Below are 20,232 nucleotides of genomic sequence, written 5' to 3'. Positions count from 1 at the left end.
AAAAAGGAGATCCTGCCATTTTTGATAACATGGATGAAACTGGAGGACATTATGCTAAGTGAAACAAGTCACAAAAAGAAAGAAAAATATTGTATGATCTCACTTATTGCGGAATCTAAACAAGTTAAATACACAGAACCAGAAAGTGAAACTCTGGTAGTTGTCAGGGGTCGGGGAGGGGGTAGGGAGTGGGGAATGGGGAGATGTTGGTCAAAGGTACAAAGTTTTGGTTAGGTAGCATGAAAAAATTTAGAGATTGAATGTATAGCGTGATGACTATGTTGACAATATTGTATTATATACTGGAAATTTGACAATAAAGTTGATTCCAAGTGCTCTTACTATCAAAAAAAAAAAAACTATGTTAGGCAATGGATATGTTCATTTGCTTGATCATAGTAACCATTTCACTATGTAAATGTACATCAAAACATCATTTTATATACCTTACATACATTAAAAAACAATGAAATCAAATTCATGAACAAAATAAATGTTATTTTAAGCTACTAAATTTCAGAGTTTGTTATGCAGCAACAGAATACCAGAATACTCAGCCAACCTAATGGCCTTCCCTAACTTGGGCAATGCTATTAACAAAAATGGGCTGCACAATCCAATCCCTGGCAAAGTCTTGGCTTAGGTAAGACCCTCCATAGGCTAGGAATGCAATTGTTTAATAGGTAAAAAAACAATACACCATGGAATCAAGAGACCTGAGTCACGCACTGGGGAGCCTGAGGTTGAAACTCAGTGCCTGTGTTCTAGTCCTGGATTAGTCTCTTTGGGCAAATGGCCAATTTGTTTCCTAAGGAACTGAAAGGCATCTCTCTGGAGCAGGAGGGTGGACAGACTAAAGCCTTGGAATACTAGATGACAATGCAGCTTCAAAAACCAAGTAGAAATGACTTCTCCTTGGTACAAAGTACAAAAAGTACAGGTTCTCCATGAAGCCAATGGCCCAAACTCCTGATTTTCCTCTGAGGGAACAATCCCAATAGCTCCAACTTGGGCCTTTAAAAAAAGGCCTCAGCCTGATTTTATCCACATCCTCCTAAGTCCTCTGGCAAACACAAGCTTGGCTGCTTCAATCAGACAAATCGGAACCCAGCTTGGAAGCAGTCTCTTCCACCTCCCTCCAGACTTCACCTGCTAGTTGGCCAAAGCCCTGTCTAGTTATTTCCCTGGAAGAAGTTTTTCCAGCAAATGTAAACAGATCTAAGAAGCCATCATCTCTTATTCCTCCCTAGTTAAAGGAGGTTCAAACCTTTCTCTCGGGAGACAACTGTTTCCTGTCTCAGGCTTCAGAGAGCTGAAGACTGGACATCCAGTGGCCTCCTCAGCCTCATGGACTCGATTTCTCTGCTGGCTCCTTCCTCACCTTGGTCTTCATCTCAGGTTTCCCTGGAGAATACAGTTGTCTTTGAAAATATTTTCTCCAGCTTCTCACTAAATCCTTACTCTACTTCTTTTAGAACAAGGCTGGCAACTTTTTCTGAAAAGGGTGAGACAGTATATGTTTTGGGCTTGTAGGCTATACGGTCTCAGTCACACTACTCAACTCTGCTGTTGTAGAGCAAAAGCAGCCATAGATAATACATAAGGGAATGGGCATAGATGTGTTCCAATAAAACTTTATTTACAAAAACAGGCAGTGGTGGATTTGGCCTATGGGCTGTTTGTTGAATCCTGTTTTAGAATATTTGGCTATGTTTCTTCATTTCCTTCAGGCCAGGAAAAAAAAGAATTCAATGAATCCAGCTCAAGTTGCATTTTCCTCTGAGTCAGAGTAAGGACGCTGGGGCTGGCTGTGCTTCTCTTACAGTGCCATGGTCACCAAGGCCAGGGCAGCTTTGGGGACATGTGATTCAGAAATAGCAGCTCAGTGTCCGCTCCTGGCTGAGGGTGACTTCAGAGAGGATGTCATCTAGGTGCTAAGGCCTTGGGAGGGGTAGCTCATTTCTCCCACCCAAATCTGTACCAGAAAATCTTCACTTCTGATCTAACAGGAAATAGGATTCTTAGCCTAGTCCAGCTATCATGTTCAGAGGAGGATCAGTTTCTTGGACTTGGTGATATTTGCTTTTAAAAAATACAATTATTGACATGGATTCAACACTGTTTATAGGGTTGATATGACAACCAAATCCCATGCTGAGGCCTAAAAAAAGTAGAAGAATTGGACTGAATAATCCCACACCAAGAAGAGCAAACAAGAAGGCTATTTTTAAGCTGATTTGATCAATGCATTTTTTTTTTGAGATGAGTCTTGTTCTGTCGCCCAAGCTGGAGTGCAGTGGCACGATCTTGGCTAACTGCAACCTCTACCTCCTGGGTTCAAGTCTCGTGCCTCAGCCTCCTGAGTAGCTAGGATTACAGGCACATACCACCATGCCCAGCTCATTTTTGTGTTTTTAGTAGAGATGGGGTTTCCCCATGTTGCCAGGCTGGTCTCTAATTCCTGATCTCAAGTGATCTGCCCGCCTCAGCCTCCCAAACTGCTGGGATTACACGCGTGAGCCACCGTGCCTGGCCTAGCAATATATTTCTTGATATGCGGTATGACTTAGCAGAAGGTCTCTGCCCCTATGGTGAAGCATCCTGTCTGGATGACAGGAGTGACATTTCTGAACTGGTGTTCCTTCTATAGCCTCACACAAGTTTCCAGAGGCCCTAATCATGTAATTCATGTTTATAACCCCCAGCACCTAGCACAGTATTTAAATTTTTTTTTTTTGTATTCATATAAATACCATGACCTGAGTGTAAGAGGTTTCTCCCTCCCAATTCTGTTTCAATGGGCTGTTTTCCCAGAATCCAAAACTGCCCTTCAGGTGGCACGTTATAAGAGTGCAGGAATTTCAGCTCCATTCAGCCCCATGCCTAAACGAAGGAAGGAAAAGGCTCATTGCCTCTTAAAATCAAGGCATACACTGTTGCTTTCTAAAACATTCATATCCTCAAGAATCAATGAAAGGCAAATCGTTCATGAAATTAAAGCTGAGGAATCCTTCTATCTCAGGGTCTGTACAAATTGTCCTTCCAGATTTTGAAACCATGGAAGGATTAAAAAAACCCTCTTGGTTTCCCTTTAAATACAAACCCAGCACCAATTTTGCTTTATGGTCCTGTGGAAAAACTAGAAATGACAAGTTCTGCTATCTTGGGTGTGTTTTTTACTCCATGGCTCTGCAGTTTGCAGAATTATCCCCTCTGCCCAAAGGCAACATTTTTAAAAACATGGTATATATTCATGGGATACAAGTGCAGTTTTGCCACATTGATATATTCTGTCATGGCAAAGTCAGGGCCTTTGGTGCATCCATCACTGGGCCAATGCACATTGCACCCAACAAGCAACCTCCCATCATCCACCCAGCTCCAACTTCCCCACCCCTCCATTGTCCATCATTCCACAATCTGCTTCTATGTGGACACGTTATTTAGCTCCCACTTATAAACGAGAACATGTGGTATTTGTCTTTCTGTGTCTGAGTTGTTTCACTTAAGATAATGGACTCCAGCTCCATCCATCTAAAGGCATCATTTAGGCAATCCAGTTCAACCCCTGTGATAACTGAGCAGGGCTGACTGCTTGGTGAGGCCCTGGCCCCATGGGACTCCCAGCCCAGTGCTCTTCCTGGATCTGCCTGGGACTAGGTGGCCTTTTATGGGACACATTTCATGTCTCTCTATAATCACAACTTTCCATTTCAGCTCAAAACTCTCTTCTAGGGACTTTTGCACCCCAGGACTAGAAATTCTCCTTTTTCACCCTGGAATTTTTTGTGTTCTATGTTTCATTTTTCTTTTTTTTAGTTGCTGTTAATTAGTCAGAAGAGGCAGAAAACAGCTAGGAAGTTCAAATAAAGGGGCTGGTGCTGTCAGAGAAAAGAAAAAAGGATGCCAGCCACGTTTCTAAAAGCTGCTAAACCAGACATGGGCAGGCAACTGGGAGTGAGAAAAAAAATGCCTTAAAACCAGAGAGGATCCCAGCAAGACTTCTCCCCACCTATCTGCAAGAACATCCCCTAAATAAGGCTCCAGGTATAAGTACACACAGCAAGGGCCTTGTACTTGATTTCCTAAATTATCTCATAAGATAAGAAAAGAGAGGCTAACGTTTCCTCTCCAGCCAGACACTGTCCGCCGGGTGTGTTTGAACACCTCTCACCCCACACATACTTTTGCACAAGGTTTTCAATAGGACAGGATAATACAGAAGAAAACTCAATAAGCTTGAAGAGTTTGAGGAAACCATGATTTTCTTCTAAAAAGAGTTTCAGAAGCCTAGAATGCATTTTCCCCCCACAAATTGCAAAAATAAAACATAACACTGAAAAAGAAGTTTTGCAAATTCAACAGGTCACTTCAGGACACAGTGTAACCTTTGATGAGTCCCCTCTCCTTTCCCGTTGGGGTTAACCTTGGAGAAGAAGCCTGAGACAGACAGATAAGGCCAGACTTCTCCACTGGTCAGTGAGAAGGGTGAATTAGTTGTTTTTCTCACACATACTTCAAACTAGATGGTTTTCACACGTGTTCTGCCATGGTGCCCTCTTTGAAAAGAGTATTTACCCAGAAGCTGATACCCATAAGAGTAGGGTTGATCTGGGTCAAACAACATTGGAGGGCAGGAGCCTTTTCCTCTAACACCCCTTTGCCCTCCTGCTGAGCCAAACTGCTGCCCTGACTCCAAGTGTGCAATCTGAAATCCCCCAGTTTGCACGGTCTCAGGAGCCTGTCTGGTTCTGACGTCTGGAGTGACTCTTCTCCCTCTCCTCTTCTACTCTCCCAACCCCTTAGCCTTCCATTCCTTCTGCAGAGACGTTTAAATATAATAATGAAAATAAACCTTAGAGCTGTAAATAATGGCATGTTAAGCCAGCTGGGCACCTCAGCCAGGAAACTATTACCTAATGTCCAGGCTGTGCAAACAGTGGATTTCCATAGCATGAGCTATATTCCTATATGCATGCATTGAGGGGTGTGGGGTGGGAGGAGCTGTAGTGACGATTTCCAGCACAATGGAGACCCGAAGTGTATGGCTTCAACATAGTTAAAAATTACCATTAGACTAAAATAGCTCACTTTTCACTTGAAAGACAACAAAGTAAGACTTCTCAACAAAGCCGACACCTTTTCTTTCACCAGCTGTATTTCCTCCATCTTGTCTTTTGAAAAGTAGTCACTACAAACATACCGTGGTATAGATATGTCACTGCAAATCACACATCATGCTCTCTTGCCCGTGGGGAATTCCCAGAGGGATTACAGAACACATTTCTTTTAATTTTATAGCTCGGCTGAATCTGCTAGTGAAGAAGCTCTGATATGATGCCCAATTTTTGCCAAAGGAACTAGCCTTGTGTTCTTCCAGAAGGGCTCTTTCAACTATTTACTATTTACTAAGCATCCACTATAGGTCAGGTTCTCTGCCAGGTGTTGTGGATCAATAGCAAATAAGATAAAATAGATCCCTTCCCTCACTGGGCTTCCATTCTAGAGAGGTAAATACAATAACAAGTAGACGAAATAACACGTTCTGTTAGATGTCACGAAGGAATCAAATAGGCAGCTAAGGCCACGCACGGTGGCTCATGCCTGTAATCCCAGCACTTAGGGAGGCTGAGGCAGGAGGATTCCTTGAGCCTAGGAGTTCAAGACCAGCCTGGGCAACATGGGGAAACCCTGTGTCCAGAAAAAAAAATTTTTTTTTTAAATAGCCAGGCGTGGTGGCACACACCAGTGGTCCCAGCTACTTGGGAGGCTGAGGTGGGAGGATCACTTGAGCCTGGAAAGTCGAGGCTGCAGTGAGCCATGATCACACCACTGCACTCCAGCCTAAGTGACAGAATGAGACCCTGTCTCAAAACAAAGAAAGGCAGCTGAGTCAGGAAATACAGGGTAGTGGGAGAATGGTTCTCTCAGGAGGCAACATTTAGGCTGAGACCTAAAAAATGAAGAGCTGGCCATGGGAAAAGCATGGCAAAGTGCTTTCTAGATGAGGTATCAGCATATGCAAAGGGCCTGAGGCAGGCAGAGGCCTGGTAAGTTTGAGGGTGGTGGGAATGCAGTATGCGGGTGGCGCTGGAGAGGCAGGAGCCCCATTGTACAGGCTCTCGTGGGCCTTAGCATGTGTCTGGATTTTCTTCTGAGGGGGAAGGGAGCTCCTCAGCGGGAGGAGGTTATGCAGGGATGTGACCTGGTCTAGGTGACAAATGATGGTGGCCTGGCCTAGGGAATGGCAGCAGAGATGGAGCAAAGAGAAGGGACTTGTGCTATCTGGGCTCATGGTGGTGCGGCTGGCTCCCGAGTTCTGGTTATATGGGTCCTCCCCAGATCTTCTCCCTCTGCGACAGACTAACAGGCATCTTTGGGCCTGACACGTGAGGGCCAGAAACCCTAAAGATTCAGAGAGGTTCATCTGAGAGCCTGCCAGAACCCTTAGACCAGTGTTCTCCAACCTTTATGGCACCAGGGACCAGTTTTGTGGAAGATAATTTTTCCATGAATGGGCAGTGGAGGGGGCGGGATGGTTTCGGCACAATCTAGATCCCTCACATGTGTAGGGTTCATGTTCCTGTGAGAATCTAATGCCTCTGCTCATCTGACAGGAGGGGCGCTCAGGCGGTAACACTCGCTGGCCCGCTGCCCACTTCATGCTGTGTGGCCGGACTGGTACTGATCCAGGAGTTGGGGACTCCTGCCTAAGATGGTGCCATTGCGTCCCACCGGGGAGCCCACCCACGGGCCTGCAGAGACGGGACCCCCCTCAGAGGAAAGGATGTGGAAAGGCAGCAGAGCACCTGCTTCCTCAGAGCCCAGGTCAGACGTGCTCCCATGACGGCCTCATCCTCTCCTCACAACACCAGGAAGCCGGCTTCCCAGGAAGGGAACAGCAGGATCCAGTGCTGCCTCATCATTTCCGGGCTTCTCACAGTTCCCTCATGTAATCCCACAACCACCCAGAGGCAGGCAGAGCAGCTGATGACACCCCCAGTGACAGGTGAGGAAACAGGCTCTAAAGGGTGAGTGCTCTGGGCCAGGGCCCTGATCTCACCGCACAGCCTGTGCTCCTTCCCCAGAGAGCCCAGGGAGGAAAGAAGCCCCGGGGTTCTGGAGGTGTGGGCTGTATTGTGTGTCTATTATTTTCTATTGCTGCAGTAATAAGTTACCGGAGTTCAGCTGCTCAAAATAACACAAATCTATTATCTCACAGTTCTGTAAGTCAGAGGTCGGTGGGTTGTCTGGGTCTGCTCCAGGTTCTACAGGCCGAAATCAAGGTGTCAGCTGGTCTGGACGATTATCTAGAGGCCCTGGGGGAGAATCCACTTCCAGCTTTGTTCGGGTTTTTGGAAGCACCTGGTTCTGTGTGGTTGTAGGACTGAGGCCCCGTTTCCTTGCAGACAGTCACCTGGAAGCCTCTCCCAGCCCCTTAAGGTTGTCCACATTCTCGTCACATCACATACTCCATCTTCAACATCAGCAAAGGCATGCTTCAAGTCTCTCTGACCTCCTATTCCGCCTCATTCCTCCCACCTCCAGCTGGAGGAAGTTTGCTGCTATTAAGGGCTCGTGTGACTAGATTGGACCCACCTGGAAAATCCAGGCTCCTCTCCCCATTTGGAAGTCCATCACCTTAAATACAACTGCAAAGTCCCTTTTGCCATGTAACGTATCCAAATCACAGGCTCCAGAAATTAGGGCATGGACATCTTTGGGGGGCCATTCTGCCTACCGCAGTGAAAGACCTGGAAGCCCTGCTGTAGCCAGGTGTCTTTGGGGGCCTGCTGATGAAGCGTGAGAAGAGTTATAATTTTCAGAGCCCTATTCTGTGTACAGGGATTGAAGACAGGGCCTCTGTCATCACCAATGGTATGCTCAGCTGAGGAGGAGGGATAAAGGACCTTCAGGTGACCAGTCCAAGGACAGCATTGCTCCCTTCCCAGCACACGGACCAGCCAGGACTTCCCATGATTGTTTCATTTAGTTCCATACCCTCTGTTTCAGCAGCTGAGACCAACTAGCAATTAATTAGGAGTCGACTCTCTGGGGGTATCACACAGACTCTTCAGGGACTCACCTGCAAAGGCCCCTGCAACAAGCTCTTTCTTAACTGGCCTCCCCATACCCAGGCACACCAATCTCCCCGAGGCACATCTATGATCTCCCCAAACTGCAAAATATGCCATGGTCTGTCCACCGTAGAATCACATCCAACTCCTCAGCCAGTGAACAAGTGGCTTCAGACTGCATGACTGAATCTCCAGTCCAGATGGCCTCTCCCCTTTCCCTCACTAGATATTCAGCCACGTGAGAGACCTTTAGCATCCATCAGCCCCTCCATTCCCTGAGGACCCAAATCCTACTTCACCTTTAAGGCTCTGGCCAATTCTCCCTTTCTCCATAGAACATCTCCTTCTCCTCAGCCAGAAGTGGCCTCTGCAGTGAAATTCTTACACACTAATCTAAATCTCACTTTGTAAATTATTCCTGGACTGTCTGTGACTCCACTGAAGGCAGCAATGATTTATTTTTTCATCGAGGTCTTACATAAAGTAGACACACAATTGAATTGCTTCCAGCTTTATAGTCTTTTAAAATACTCCTCTGGTTAATGAAAAAAAGGTTGTCTTTTTCCTGCTATCAAATATGCCCCCCTTTCTGATGAGACAGATGCAGGTCTTTGCTTTCCTTAAATTTTGAAGGTGCAATGTGTGCCCATCAGGCTGTATGTACGGAGGCTTGTAGCATTCAAGCTCCACTGTCCCCAGAGCGCCCAGAATCCCAATCCAATCTCAGCATTAGCAGCAATCCCACTATTCACTCACCAGAGCCTAGTGCCAAAGCCCTATCCTGGAACCCGTCTTCTCCCAGGACTATGTACCCTACAGAGGGAAGGCTTGGTCTCCTGCCTGTCCTGCACATTCCTAACTCATAGCAAAAAGCCTCAGATTAATCAGTAAGCCTGTACTTAACATGTACTGGTCACTATCTCCATGTTACACACACAGTCTGTGCAGCGATTCCACTTTAATTAGGCCATCAGTGGGGGCAGACCCCAACTCTAAAAGGTCATCATGATTTGATCCACCCTTCTGTATAGTCCTGGGTACCAACATGGGCTCAGTGAAGAGATCAAGGCATTTAAAGTAGTGGAACCCTAATGTTATCTGGCAACATGACCTAGAGAGTTCTGATGAATTTATTCCTTCCTATGAAAGAGATGAGATGCTCTGTGTCAAACTGTTGTGTATATACACACAGGTTAAAGATCAGCTCTGCTTCCTGCAGTGGGCCTCACTCTCAGAATCTTTCTTCCTCCTCAAACTGAGCCAACATCTGGAAGATTATCTTTTTTTTTTTTTTTTTTTTCCCCCATAATCAGGAAAAGGACAATAAGAAAGAACTGCTCTCCCAGAACTTTTCTCAGGCTCCTGGCAATCTTCCCAATCTAAGAACAATTTTTTCTTTTATTTTAATTTCAACCAAAGAATCACATGGTTAGAAAAATAATTACCCCCTGCCACATACCTCGCCATACTGAGTCCTCCTCTCCAGGGGCAACCATTATTACCCATTATTACCCATGTCCGTTTATGTTTCTTTTGATGATTATTTCCATATCTCTAGAAAACATGCTGATACTACTACTCGTTGATTTATCAGATCTAGACATTATTTTACTAAATTCCTTCCATGATAGACAGGAATTTATCTCACATAATGATCCCCACTCCTTCACCTCCATAATTTTGATGGGCAAATTATTAGTTTAACACCTCTACTGTATCAGTTCTCATACTTTAGCTGCATGAGAATCACCCAGCCATCTTGTTAAAACACGGATTGCTGGCCGGGCACGGTGGCTCACACCTGTAATCCCAACACTTTGGGAGGCCAAGGCGGACAGATCACCTGAGGTCAGGAGTTCAAGACCACCCTGGCCAACATAGTGAAAACTTGTCTCTACTAAAAATACAAAAATTGGCCAGGCATAGTGGCGTGCACCTGTAATCCTAGCTACTCAGGAGGCTGAGGCAGGAGAATCACTTGAACCTGGGAGGTGGAGGTTACAGTGGGCCAAGTTCCTGTCACTGCACTCCAGCCTGTGTGACAGAGGATACTTTGTCTCAAAACACAAAAACAAAAACAAAAACAAAAACATAGTTTGCTGGGGCCCACCCCATCAGCTTCTGATTCAGTGGGTCTGGGGTGGGCCCAAGAATTTTCTCAAATTGTCCCTCTTTGCAGATGACATGATCGTATATCTAGAAAACCCCTTCGTCTCAGCCCCATATCTCCTCAAGCTGATAAGCAACTTCAGCAAACTCTCAGGATACAAAATCAATGTGCAAAAATCACAAGCATTCTTATACACCAATAACAGACAAACAGAGAGCCAAATCATGAGTGAACTCCCATTCACAATTGCTTCAAAGAGAATAAAATACCTAGGAATCCAACTTACAAGGGATGTGAAGGACCTCCTCAAGGAGAACTACAAACCACTGCTCAATGAAATAAAAGAGGATACAAACAAACGGAAGAACATTCCATGCTTATAGGTAGGAAGAATCAATATCGTGAAAATGGCCATACTGCCCAAGGTAATTTATAGATTCAATGCCATCCCCATCAAGCTACCAATGACTTTCTTCACAGAATTGGAAAAAACTACTTTCAAGTTCATATGGAACCAAAAAAGAGCCCGCATCGCCAAGTCAATCCTAAGCCAAAAGAACAAAGCCGGAGGCATCACACTACCTGACTTCAAACTATACTACAAGGCTACAGTAACCAAAACAGCATGGTACTGGTACCAAAACAGAGATATAGACCAATGGAACAGAACAGAGCCCTCAGAAATAACGCCGCATATCTACAACTATCTGATCTTTGACAAACCTGACAAAAACAAGCAATGGGGAAAGGATTCCCTATTTAATAAATGGTGCTGGGAAAACTGGCTAGACATATGTAGAAAGCTGAAACTGGATCCCTTCCTTACACCTTATACAAAAATTAATTCAAGATGGATTAAAGACTTAAATGTTAGACCTAAAACCATAAAAACCCTAGAAGAAAACCTAGGCAATACCATTCAGGACATAGGCATGGGCAAGGACTTCATGTCTAAATCACCAAAAGCAATGGCAACATAAGCCAAAATTGATAAATGGGATCTAATTAAACTAAAGAGCTTCTGCACAGCAAAAGAAACTACCATCAGAGTGAACAGGCAACCTACAGAATGGGAGAAAATTTTTGCAACCTACTCATCTGACAAAGGGCTAATATCCAGAATCTACAATGAAACCAAACAAATTTACAAGAAGAAAACAAACAACCCCATCAAAAAGTGGGTGAAGGATATGAACAGACACTTCTCAAAAGAAGACATTTATGCAGCCAAAAAACACATGAAGAAATGCTCATCATCACTGGCCATCAGAGAAATGCAAATCAAAACCACAATGAGATACCATCTCACACCAGTTAGAATGGCGATCATTAAAAAGTCAGGAAACAACAGGTGCTGGAGAGGATGTGGAGAAATAGGAACACTTTTACACTGTTGGTGGGACTGTCAACTAGTTCAACCATTGTGGAAGTCAGTGTGGCGATTCCTCAGGGATCTAGAACCAGAAATGCCATTTGACCCAGCCATCCCATTACTGGGTATATACCCAGAGGATTATAAATCATGCTGCTATAAAGACACATGCACATGTATGTTTATAGCAGCACTATTCCAATAGCAAAGACTTGGAACCAACCTAAATGTCCAACAACGATAGACTGGATTAAGAAAATGTGGCACATATACACCATGGAATACTATGCAGCCATAAAAAATGATGACTTCATGTCCTTTGTAGGGACATGGATGAAACTGGAAACCATCATTCTCAGCAAACTATCGCAAGGACAAAAAACCAAACACCGCATGTTCTCACTTATAGGTGGGAATTGAACAATGAGAACACATGGACACAGGAAGGGGAACATCACACACCGGGGACGGTTGTGGGGTTGGGAGAGGGGGGTAGGATAGCATTAGGAGATATACCTAATGCTAAATGACTAGTTAATGGGTGCAGCACACCAACATGGCACATGTATACATATGTAACAAACCTGCACGTTGTGCACATATACCCTAAAACTTAAAGTATAATAATAATAAAATTTTAAAAAAAGAGAAGGAAATAAGAAATTTAGGAAAAAAATAAAATAAAATAAAAAGAATTTTCATTTCTCACAAAATCCCAAGAGAGGTTGATGCTGCTGGTTCAGGAATCACACTTTAGGAAGTGTTGCTCTACTGATGACCTCTGCAATTTTAAGCCAACAGTGATTTCCTGTTTCATCAAGTTTTGCAATCTCTTGACTCATCAATTTAAAAGATTGAGATATTAAGAAAACTTATCTTATTCTACTTTTACCTTTATATAATCAAGTTTAATGACATTTGCATTTTATGCTATCACCATAGCTCTGATTTTGGCTTAATTATAAATATTGAAAACCAATAAATAGTGCTAATTTTATTATGGTTCATGATTATTGCTGACAGTTGAGCCAAGACAAGTGTCATGATTATACATCCTCCTCTACAGTTGCAAAGTTAAAGTCCAGGAATATTCAACTTCTACTTCACATAGAATATTTCTAGGATCAACATTCTTCTTTATACTCTTCTACTTACTCAAAATCCTACCACATTTTAAGTTTTTGTATGCTGTGTTTCCATTTTCATTTGTCTTAAGAAATTCTTAAATTTCCCTTTGAATTATTTCATTAACCCAATGGTCATTCAGGACCATGTTATTTAATTTCCACGTATTTGTGAATTTTCTGAAGTTCCTCCTGTTAATTATTTCAAGTTTTATACCATTGTGGTCAGAAAAGATACTTGATATTTCAAGGCTAAATTTATTAAGATTTATTTTGTGGCCTACTATGTGATCCATCCTGGAGACTGTTCCATGTGCAGTTGAGAAGAATGTGTGTTCTGTCGCTGTTGGATGGACTGTTGTGTATATGTCTGTTAGACGTATTTATTCTAGAGTGTAGTTTAAGTCTGATGTTTCCTTATTGATTTTCTGTCTGGATGATCTGTCCATTGCAGAAAGTGGGGTACTGAAATTCCCTAATATTAATGTACTGCAATCTATCTCTCTCATAAGATCTATTAATATTTGCTTTATATATTTAGTTTCTCTGGTGTTGGGTGCATATATATTTACAATTGTTATGTCCTCTTGCTGAACTGATCCCTTTATCATTGTATAATGATTTTCGTCTGTTTTTACAGTTTTTGACTTAAAATCTATTTTTGACTTAAAGTCTACTCCTGCTCTGTGTTGGTTTCCATTTGCATAGAATTTTTTTCATCCCTTTGCTTTCATTTTATGTGTGTCCTTACAGGTGAAGTGAGTCTCTTATAAGCAGCATATAGTTAGGTCTTGTTTTTTGTTGTTGTTTTTTTAAAATCCATTTAACCACTCCATGTCTTTTGATTGGAGAGTTTAATCCATTTACATTTAAGATAATTATTGATAAGTAAGGACTTACTACTGCAATTTTGTTGTTTTCTAGTTGTTTTGTAGATCCTTTGTTCCTTTCTTCCTTTCTTGCTATCTTCCTTTGTGGTCACGTGATTTTCTCTAGTGGTATGGTTTGGTTCTTTGCTTTTTTATTTTTATTTTTGTATTACTATAGGTTTTTGCCTTGTGGTTACCATGAGGCTTACAAAAAACATCTGATAGTTATAACTGGTTATTTTATCACATTTTAATTTGTTTTATATTTTAACCATGACATAGAGACGGTCTCCAACTTATAATGGTTCAACCTAGGATTTTTTGACTTCACAATGGTGTGAAGGTAGTATGCATTCAGTAGAAACCATATTTCAAATTTTTTATTTCAAAAGCTTTTCCCAGGGTAGCAATATGTGGTACAATACTTCCTGTGATGCTGGGCAGTGGGAGTGAGCTGCAGGTCCCAGTCAGTTATAGGATTAGGAGGGTAAACAACTGATAGCTTTCTACAGAACACAATGCCTGCTAAGCCATCAACGAGTGTTAATACCCCAGTGGCTTCTACCAGCTATTCTTGAGACTCATCAGAAGAGAGAGAAATGGATGACCCTGTTACACTAGTAGCCCCATAATCCAGCAGTTAATTTTAGTTCAAATATTCTTTAGGTTCAGTGTGCTTTCAGCTGTGTGTGTTAATGGTGAGTACCCATACAACCATTTTGTTTTTCATTCAGTATAGTGTTCAATACATTACATGAGATATTCAACACTTTATTGTAAAATAAGCTTTGTGTTAGATGACTTTTGCCCAACTGTAGGCTAATGTAAGTGTTCTGAACACATTTAAGGTAGGCTAGGCAATGATATTCAGCAGGTAGGTGTATTAAATACATTTTCAACTGACAATATTTTTAATTCATGATGGGTTTATTGGGACATAACCCCATCGTGAGTCAAGGAGAATCTGTACAGGTAATTATCTTATTTCTATTTTTCTGAGAGGTCTTGAATGCTTTTATTTTTTTCTTACCCATAAAAGAAACATATTCAATCTGCACTATATACTGAATATTTGCCACTTGCTCATCATTCTATTGCTTAGCTTCATTCTTCTGGAAGTTAATTGATCTCCTCTTCTCAATTGACTTGGCTGCTTTTTAGACTTGCTGCAGTTATCATCCTGGGATTTCTTGTCATTAGACTTTTGAGAGTTAGTTCCAGAGTTTCTTGTATCCCACATCTTGCTCCTTCTGGTTGTCATTTTTGTTTTGTTGAAGTACAAGATAATTTCCTTGGAAGAGTTACTAGGGAGGTAAACTTTCTGGGTTCTTGCTTATCTGAAAAGTGACTTTATTTTTACCACATACTTTGATTGTGTGGCTGAAAACAAAATTCTAATTTCAAAATCATTTTCCCTCAGAACATTGAAGCCTTTATTTCATCATAGTTTAGTTTCTAATCTTGCTTATAAAAAGTCTAATGGACTACTCAGTCTGACTCTCACTCTGTTGTAAGCTGACTTATCCTCCATGATCAACATTCCTGCATTCTTTGCCCTCAAAACATTTAGAATTTTCCCTTTGTCTTTGAAGCACTGACATTTCAAAATGATGTGTCTATGATAATTTTGGTTTATTTTGATTGTAAATTGTTGTTTACACCAATTTTAAAAAACAGTCTCCCCCTTTAACTCTGAAACCTGCTATTCTATTATCACATAATTTTCTCCCCCTTCTTTCTCTTTTCTTATTACTGGTATTCTTACTTTCTAGTATTCTTATTACTTGGAGATATAGGACCCCGTAAATTTATTCTTTAGCTTTCTTTTCTACTTGTCTTTTAGCACTTCCATTGGGAAATTATTTACCATTATCTTCTAATACTTCCACTGAGTTTTTGGTGCTGCAAATATATTTTTAATTTTTAAGAACACTTCCCTTGCCTTTCATTCCTCCCTTTAAAAAGGAACAGAATCCCATCCATTAGAAAATGAAAAGAATGGAATATATTCCTAAATCTCCTTGGGTCTACAGCATAGACATTAAGGTGCTGCATTTTTAAAATTTTTAAAAATAATATCTTATATTCCCTAAATCATTTGTTTCCTTTTAAGTTAGTTATTGTCCTGGTTTATTTTAGCCTTTCCTTTCATGCACCAAATATTCCTCAATCTTGGGTTTCCTTGGTTGTCCATTCATATTTCAAACTAAGGTAAAAGGACTGAGTAGAAAATCTGTGAAAGTGTTTGGGTGGATTGTGGGAGAGAAAGCTAGCTCTTACGTTGGTGACTTCAAATGCCAGAAGTAAGGCTTTCTTTTCTCTGAGAACGAGGCCGCCCACACTATCTTAAACAGTTTATTTAACACTTTAGAGAAGACGATGCCTGGCTGCTTGCTATTCTGCATGCCTGAAGCATGTAGGGGTGGGGACAATGGTGAAAAGTCAACTCTAACCCTTCTTCATATCAACCTTCACATTTCACTGACCTCCCTCAATACCACCACCACTTGCAGTCCCACTTCTTACTCTGGCCCCCTCTATAACTGTTGGCCGGGCTGTGGCTGCAGCTTCTCTGTTCCCTGGGTAGGCAGGAAGCCAGCTCTTCCATGTATAGTTCAAGCTCATCCACTAACACTCTTCCATTTACTTCACTCATACCAGAAAATTACTGGACTCTTTTATTAGCTGATGCCCTTTCTTTCACAGTGTTGTCCTCCCTGTTCCGATCTACTCATTTACAATCATTGCAATGGGGTACCAGAAGGCACAGACATCAACATTTGTGCTTGGTTGGCCATCTTGAACCAGAAGTGACCAAGAACATCATTTCGATACTAATCTGTCCCTCCATCTCTGGCTGTGATTGGGCTGCTTAAATCTAAAAATGTCAGTAAAGGTTCCAAGACGCTTTTCACTAAAGAAAGTCCACATCTGTGCCGCTGACAGACTTGCAGGAATGAGAGATAGGTTCACTGTGGAAAGTATGTCCAGGCTAGCAAGATGCTGGACAGAGTAGATGACTACCTCACTGGGTCAATTCAGAAACAAATAAGCACAGAGGACCCTGAAATTCTTCCCAGGACCCCGAGTCTGGCTAACTTCCGTAACCCAAGTATGGGTTAAGTTTATCAGTCCAGTAAGATTTGACCTTAGAAAGCAGAATAATTCTAGAACTAGAGACCAATTATGTAGGAGTTACCATAATACCATGCTTTACTGTGTCCCCAGGCCAACCTCTTCTCCCCACTTCCCTGTCAGGAGGGGACCTAGGTCTGTACTTCCCAGTCAAGGCAGAAGCCATCAGCTTCCTGCCCTGCCTCTTCACCTTATCTTCCACTCTTCTCTAGCCTTCTCCACACCTCAGAGTAAGGCCAGCCCATCTACTCTGCCCACCTGCTTAGACACCACGTGTCCTCCCTCACTCCCCCAGGGCCTGTTCCAAGTATCAATGGCCAGTGGGACTTACAGGCCACTCTCCTGGGGCACTTGTGTTGTGAAAGAAGGTTCGTGTTTTAAATCAAAACCTCTTGGCAGCGTTCCCCAGAGGGTGTGTTTTGATGTGTAGTGGGCACTGTGAACTGTGGCCCATCTCCTGGCTGATGTGTGTGTAGGCTGCTTATGGCTCACATCTGCATTCTTCTCTAGAGAACCATCCTCAGCTGAGGGGATCTCCTTTCAAGGAGGGTTACACTTCCCTTCCCCCCCACAGCCAGTCAATGGCTGAATGATATGGGGCACAAAAGGGAAGCCCCTCTTGCCTCAAGGTGAGGACAACTCTTTGGTGTTATTTTTGTTCCAGAGTCCCTCAGCCAGACTTTATCTGAGACCACAACCATGTTGAGCCCCCTGCCTTTCCTTTACAGGTTTTCCCTAAGAGCACAGCATCATTAGACCATGTGTTCCCAATTCCCTTTCTCAGGCTCTGCTTCTAGGGAACCCCACTTAGGATGATGGGAAAGAGGCTTTGGGAGATAATGTGATGCCTTGGTAAAAATCTCAGCACTTATGTGAACACCTGGATGGATATCTCAAATCCCAAACACTTCTCTGTGGTTCAGTCTACAACTCTAATCTACAAGGCATGGGTCACAATCTGCTAGTTTTCCCCTACACTTAGAGTGGTCTGAAGCACTGTGAAAGGTGGTTCCACAGCTTTGCCCCAACCCTGCCTAGGAGGCTGGGTTAGCCCACAGTTTTTCCTGATCTTCCACAGGGTTCTGAATCTGTGGTGATCTTGGGTTTCAAGAAAAGATTTGAAACAGACTTGGGATTGCAGATTCCTTGCGTATTTCCTGCACTGCACTCAGTGCTGCACACCTCAGAGCTGGCCAGCGCTGTTGCACAAAATCAGGCACAGGCTCACTCCTACCTCATACGAGTGATACACCCAACATCGCACTAAAGCTTCTCTACACAGCAGCACATCCCAGAATCTGATGAGTGTGGACCACCTGTACTTGCCCCAGTGCTCTGGTTTCCAGGGACTCTTGGGTTGAGCATTCTGTAACTCAACTGCCAATTCAGCAAGCTACCGTTCTTGCTTCTTCACCTCACTCATTCTCCCACCAATAAAACATTCATTAAGCACCTACTATCCACCAATCTAAGCTCTGAAAACAGTCTAGGAACAGGGGCAAGTTCAGGGACCAAGTGGCCAGCCAGTTCACGAACTCGAGGGGATTGTAACTTCTAACAGCTTGAGAATTGTCTGAAAGTGTTTAAGTCCCACAGTAGTCACAAGTAACCCCTAAGATTGTTTATTTTATCATTTTGCAGATCAGAAAAGGGAGACCCAGAGAGGAGGTGTGTCCTGGCTGTGGTCTCCTGAGCAGCCAGGCCCCCGGCTCTCTCAACTTTTGGGCCATTATTTCTGCTGTGTGCAGCTGCCACCTTGGGTGCTGAGTATGAGCTTTAAGGTTCTGACCTGATTCTTTTGGGCAATCTTTTGTCCCTTTTTCCAGCGGAGAACTGGTGTCAGAGGCGGCAGTTCCCTCTCCTCCTCTCCAGTCACATGCTCACTGAGGCTGTAGGCTGCTTCAAACACGATCGGGCTGATGACGTCCTGCACCCTCCGCTGAAACAATAAACAAATACGCGCATTAACTACTAATCCTGGCTGACAGTCGAAGAGCATTTCACAGTTTACAAAGACCTTCTACATGAATTGCCTCATATGATCCTCACAATCACCCTTGTGAGGTAGGGTTTTATGACTTTCATATTTTAAATGAGGTAATTGAGGCCTAGGGCAGCTAGTGTTTTGTCCAAGGTCATTCTGTTGATGGGTGGGGGCTCTCCTTCTCTACCTTGCATGGTGCTAAATCATCTTCTCTTGAGCATATGGAAGACATTACGTTACTCATCCTCCAAATATTCTTAGAAACCAGTTGGCAAATGGGAGAACATCTGTGCTCACTCTGCTAACCCTTTGCATTCAGTGTTTTGATGACCACATCTCTTTTGCATTGAGATAAATATGGATTTTGTGTTAGGGCAGGGAATCCAAAGACTGAGTGGCCCAGCGTCATCCCAGAATTAGACATCAGTGGAGGCAAGGGTGAAATTCTGACTCCTGGCCCTGTGTTCTTTCCTTTGGAATCCAAGAATCTCAAGCTCCAAGGGAAGAGTAGATTGACAGTCACGATGGGAAAGGAAGGCAGGAGAGCAAACATGCCCTGAACATATGAGATGCCAGGTACTGTGCTAGGTGCTGCAGGGAGATGAGAAACATACCCACGCCCTGTGAGTGAAGGCTTGTTATCCTCCATTATACAGAAAAGGAAAGGGGAAATGCAAGGCTCAGTTCCCCAGGGCACATGGCTGGTAAAGATTTTCAGTCACATCTGTTCAGCCCTGGAGCTCTTGGCTTTTCTGCACACAGCGTCACTGCCTCCTGGGGACTCTGGCCCCCACAATCTCACAAGTTAGAGTTAGATGCAGGAGTAAAGCTGGTAGGTGGTCCCACATTCTGAGACAGTGAGCTCGGCGGGGGTGCGTGTGGGCTGCTCCAAGGACTTCCAAGTGGAGCAGGGCAAGTCTGAGACGTGTCAAAGGAAAGTGGCGCAAACAGCCGAGTCCCTGGGGAGACAGGAGAGTGGCAGCAGGGAAGAATGAGAAGAGAAGCTGGGCGGGCAGGCTGAGGCCAACCTCAGGGCCACAAGTGCAGAGATGAGGACTTCATACTACTCTCTGTGTGAAGTTTGGGGGCGTTTGGAGCAGAGTAGCACTGTGTTCAAAGAAGTAGAGGTTCTAAAGGCCCCAGGAGGCACACGGGGAGGAATTTGCTCCCACCCCTCCCCAACACCCAGCCCCCTTCCCCAGAGGCAGATGTGCCTGCCAGTTTGGGGGTACTTAGGTATCCATCCAGCCCAAGCATCTGCAGCACATGGTGGCATCTCATGCTGCACTTTGCTTTAGTCACTTAGCATATATTCTGGAAATTGTCTATGTCAGGAACACCTTCTTTTTGATGACATACAGCATGTCACTATATGGATGTCCTTGCTGCCCAATGTTTGGGCTCAAAGCTACCTGAACAAGCAAATGGGGAGCAGCCCATCCACAAACTGTAGCAGCATTCACCCAGATTGGTCCTATGAACCTCAGTTCCCTAGGACTGGGGTAAATAAGAGTCTGAAATTAAATAGACTGCATGGGACACCAAGTTAAACAAAGTTAA

At 43.5% G+C, this 20,232-nt stretch overlaps 1 protein-coding gene across 3 annotated transcripts in view; it reads right to left on the bottom strand.

The window, feature by feature from the left end:
* Window positions 1-20,232, bottom strand: part of ITGA9 (integrin subunit alpha 9) — a 369,289-nt gene that overhangs the window by 173,503 nt on the left and 175,554 nt on the right. For all 3 annotated transcript variants that reach the window (XM_034956118.2, XM_034956120.2, XM_034956121.3), the window contains exon 16: window positions 18,478-18,627. In XM_034956118.2, the coding sequence (XP_034812009.1) occupies window positions 18,478-18,627 (150 nt within the window). The remainder of the gene's footprint in view (window positions 1-18,477; window positions 18,628-20,232) is intronic.

The sequence above is a fragment of the Pan paniscus genome, chromosome 2, assembly GCF_029289425.2.
Source record: "Pan paniscus chromosome 2, NHGRI_mPanPan1-v2.0_pri, whole genome shotgun sequence".
Lineage (NCBI taxonomy): Eukaryota > Metazoa > Chordata > Mammalia > Primates > Hominidae > Pan > Pan paniscus.
Note: the sequence above shows the minus strand (reverse complement) of the source record. Positions and strands in the feature narration are given on the sequence as shown.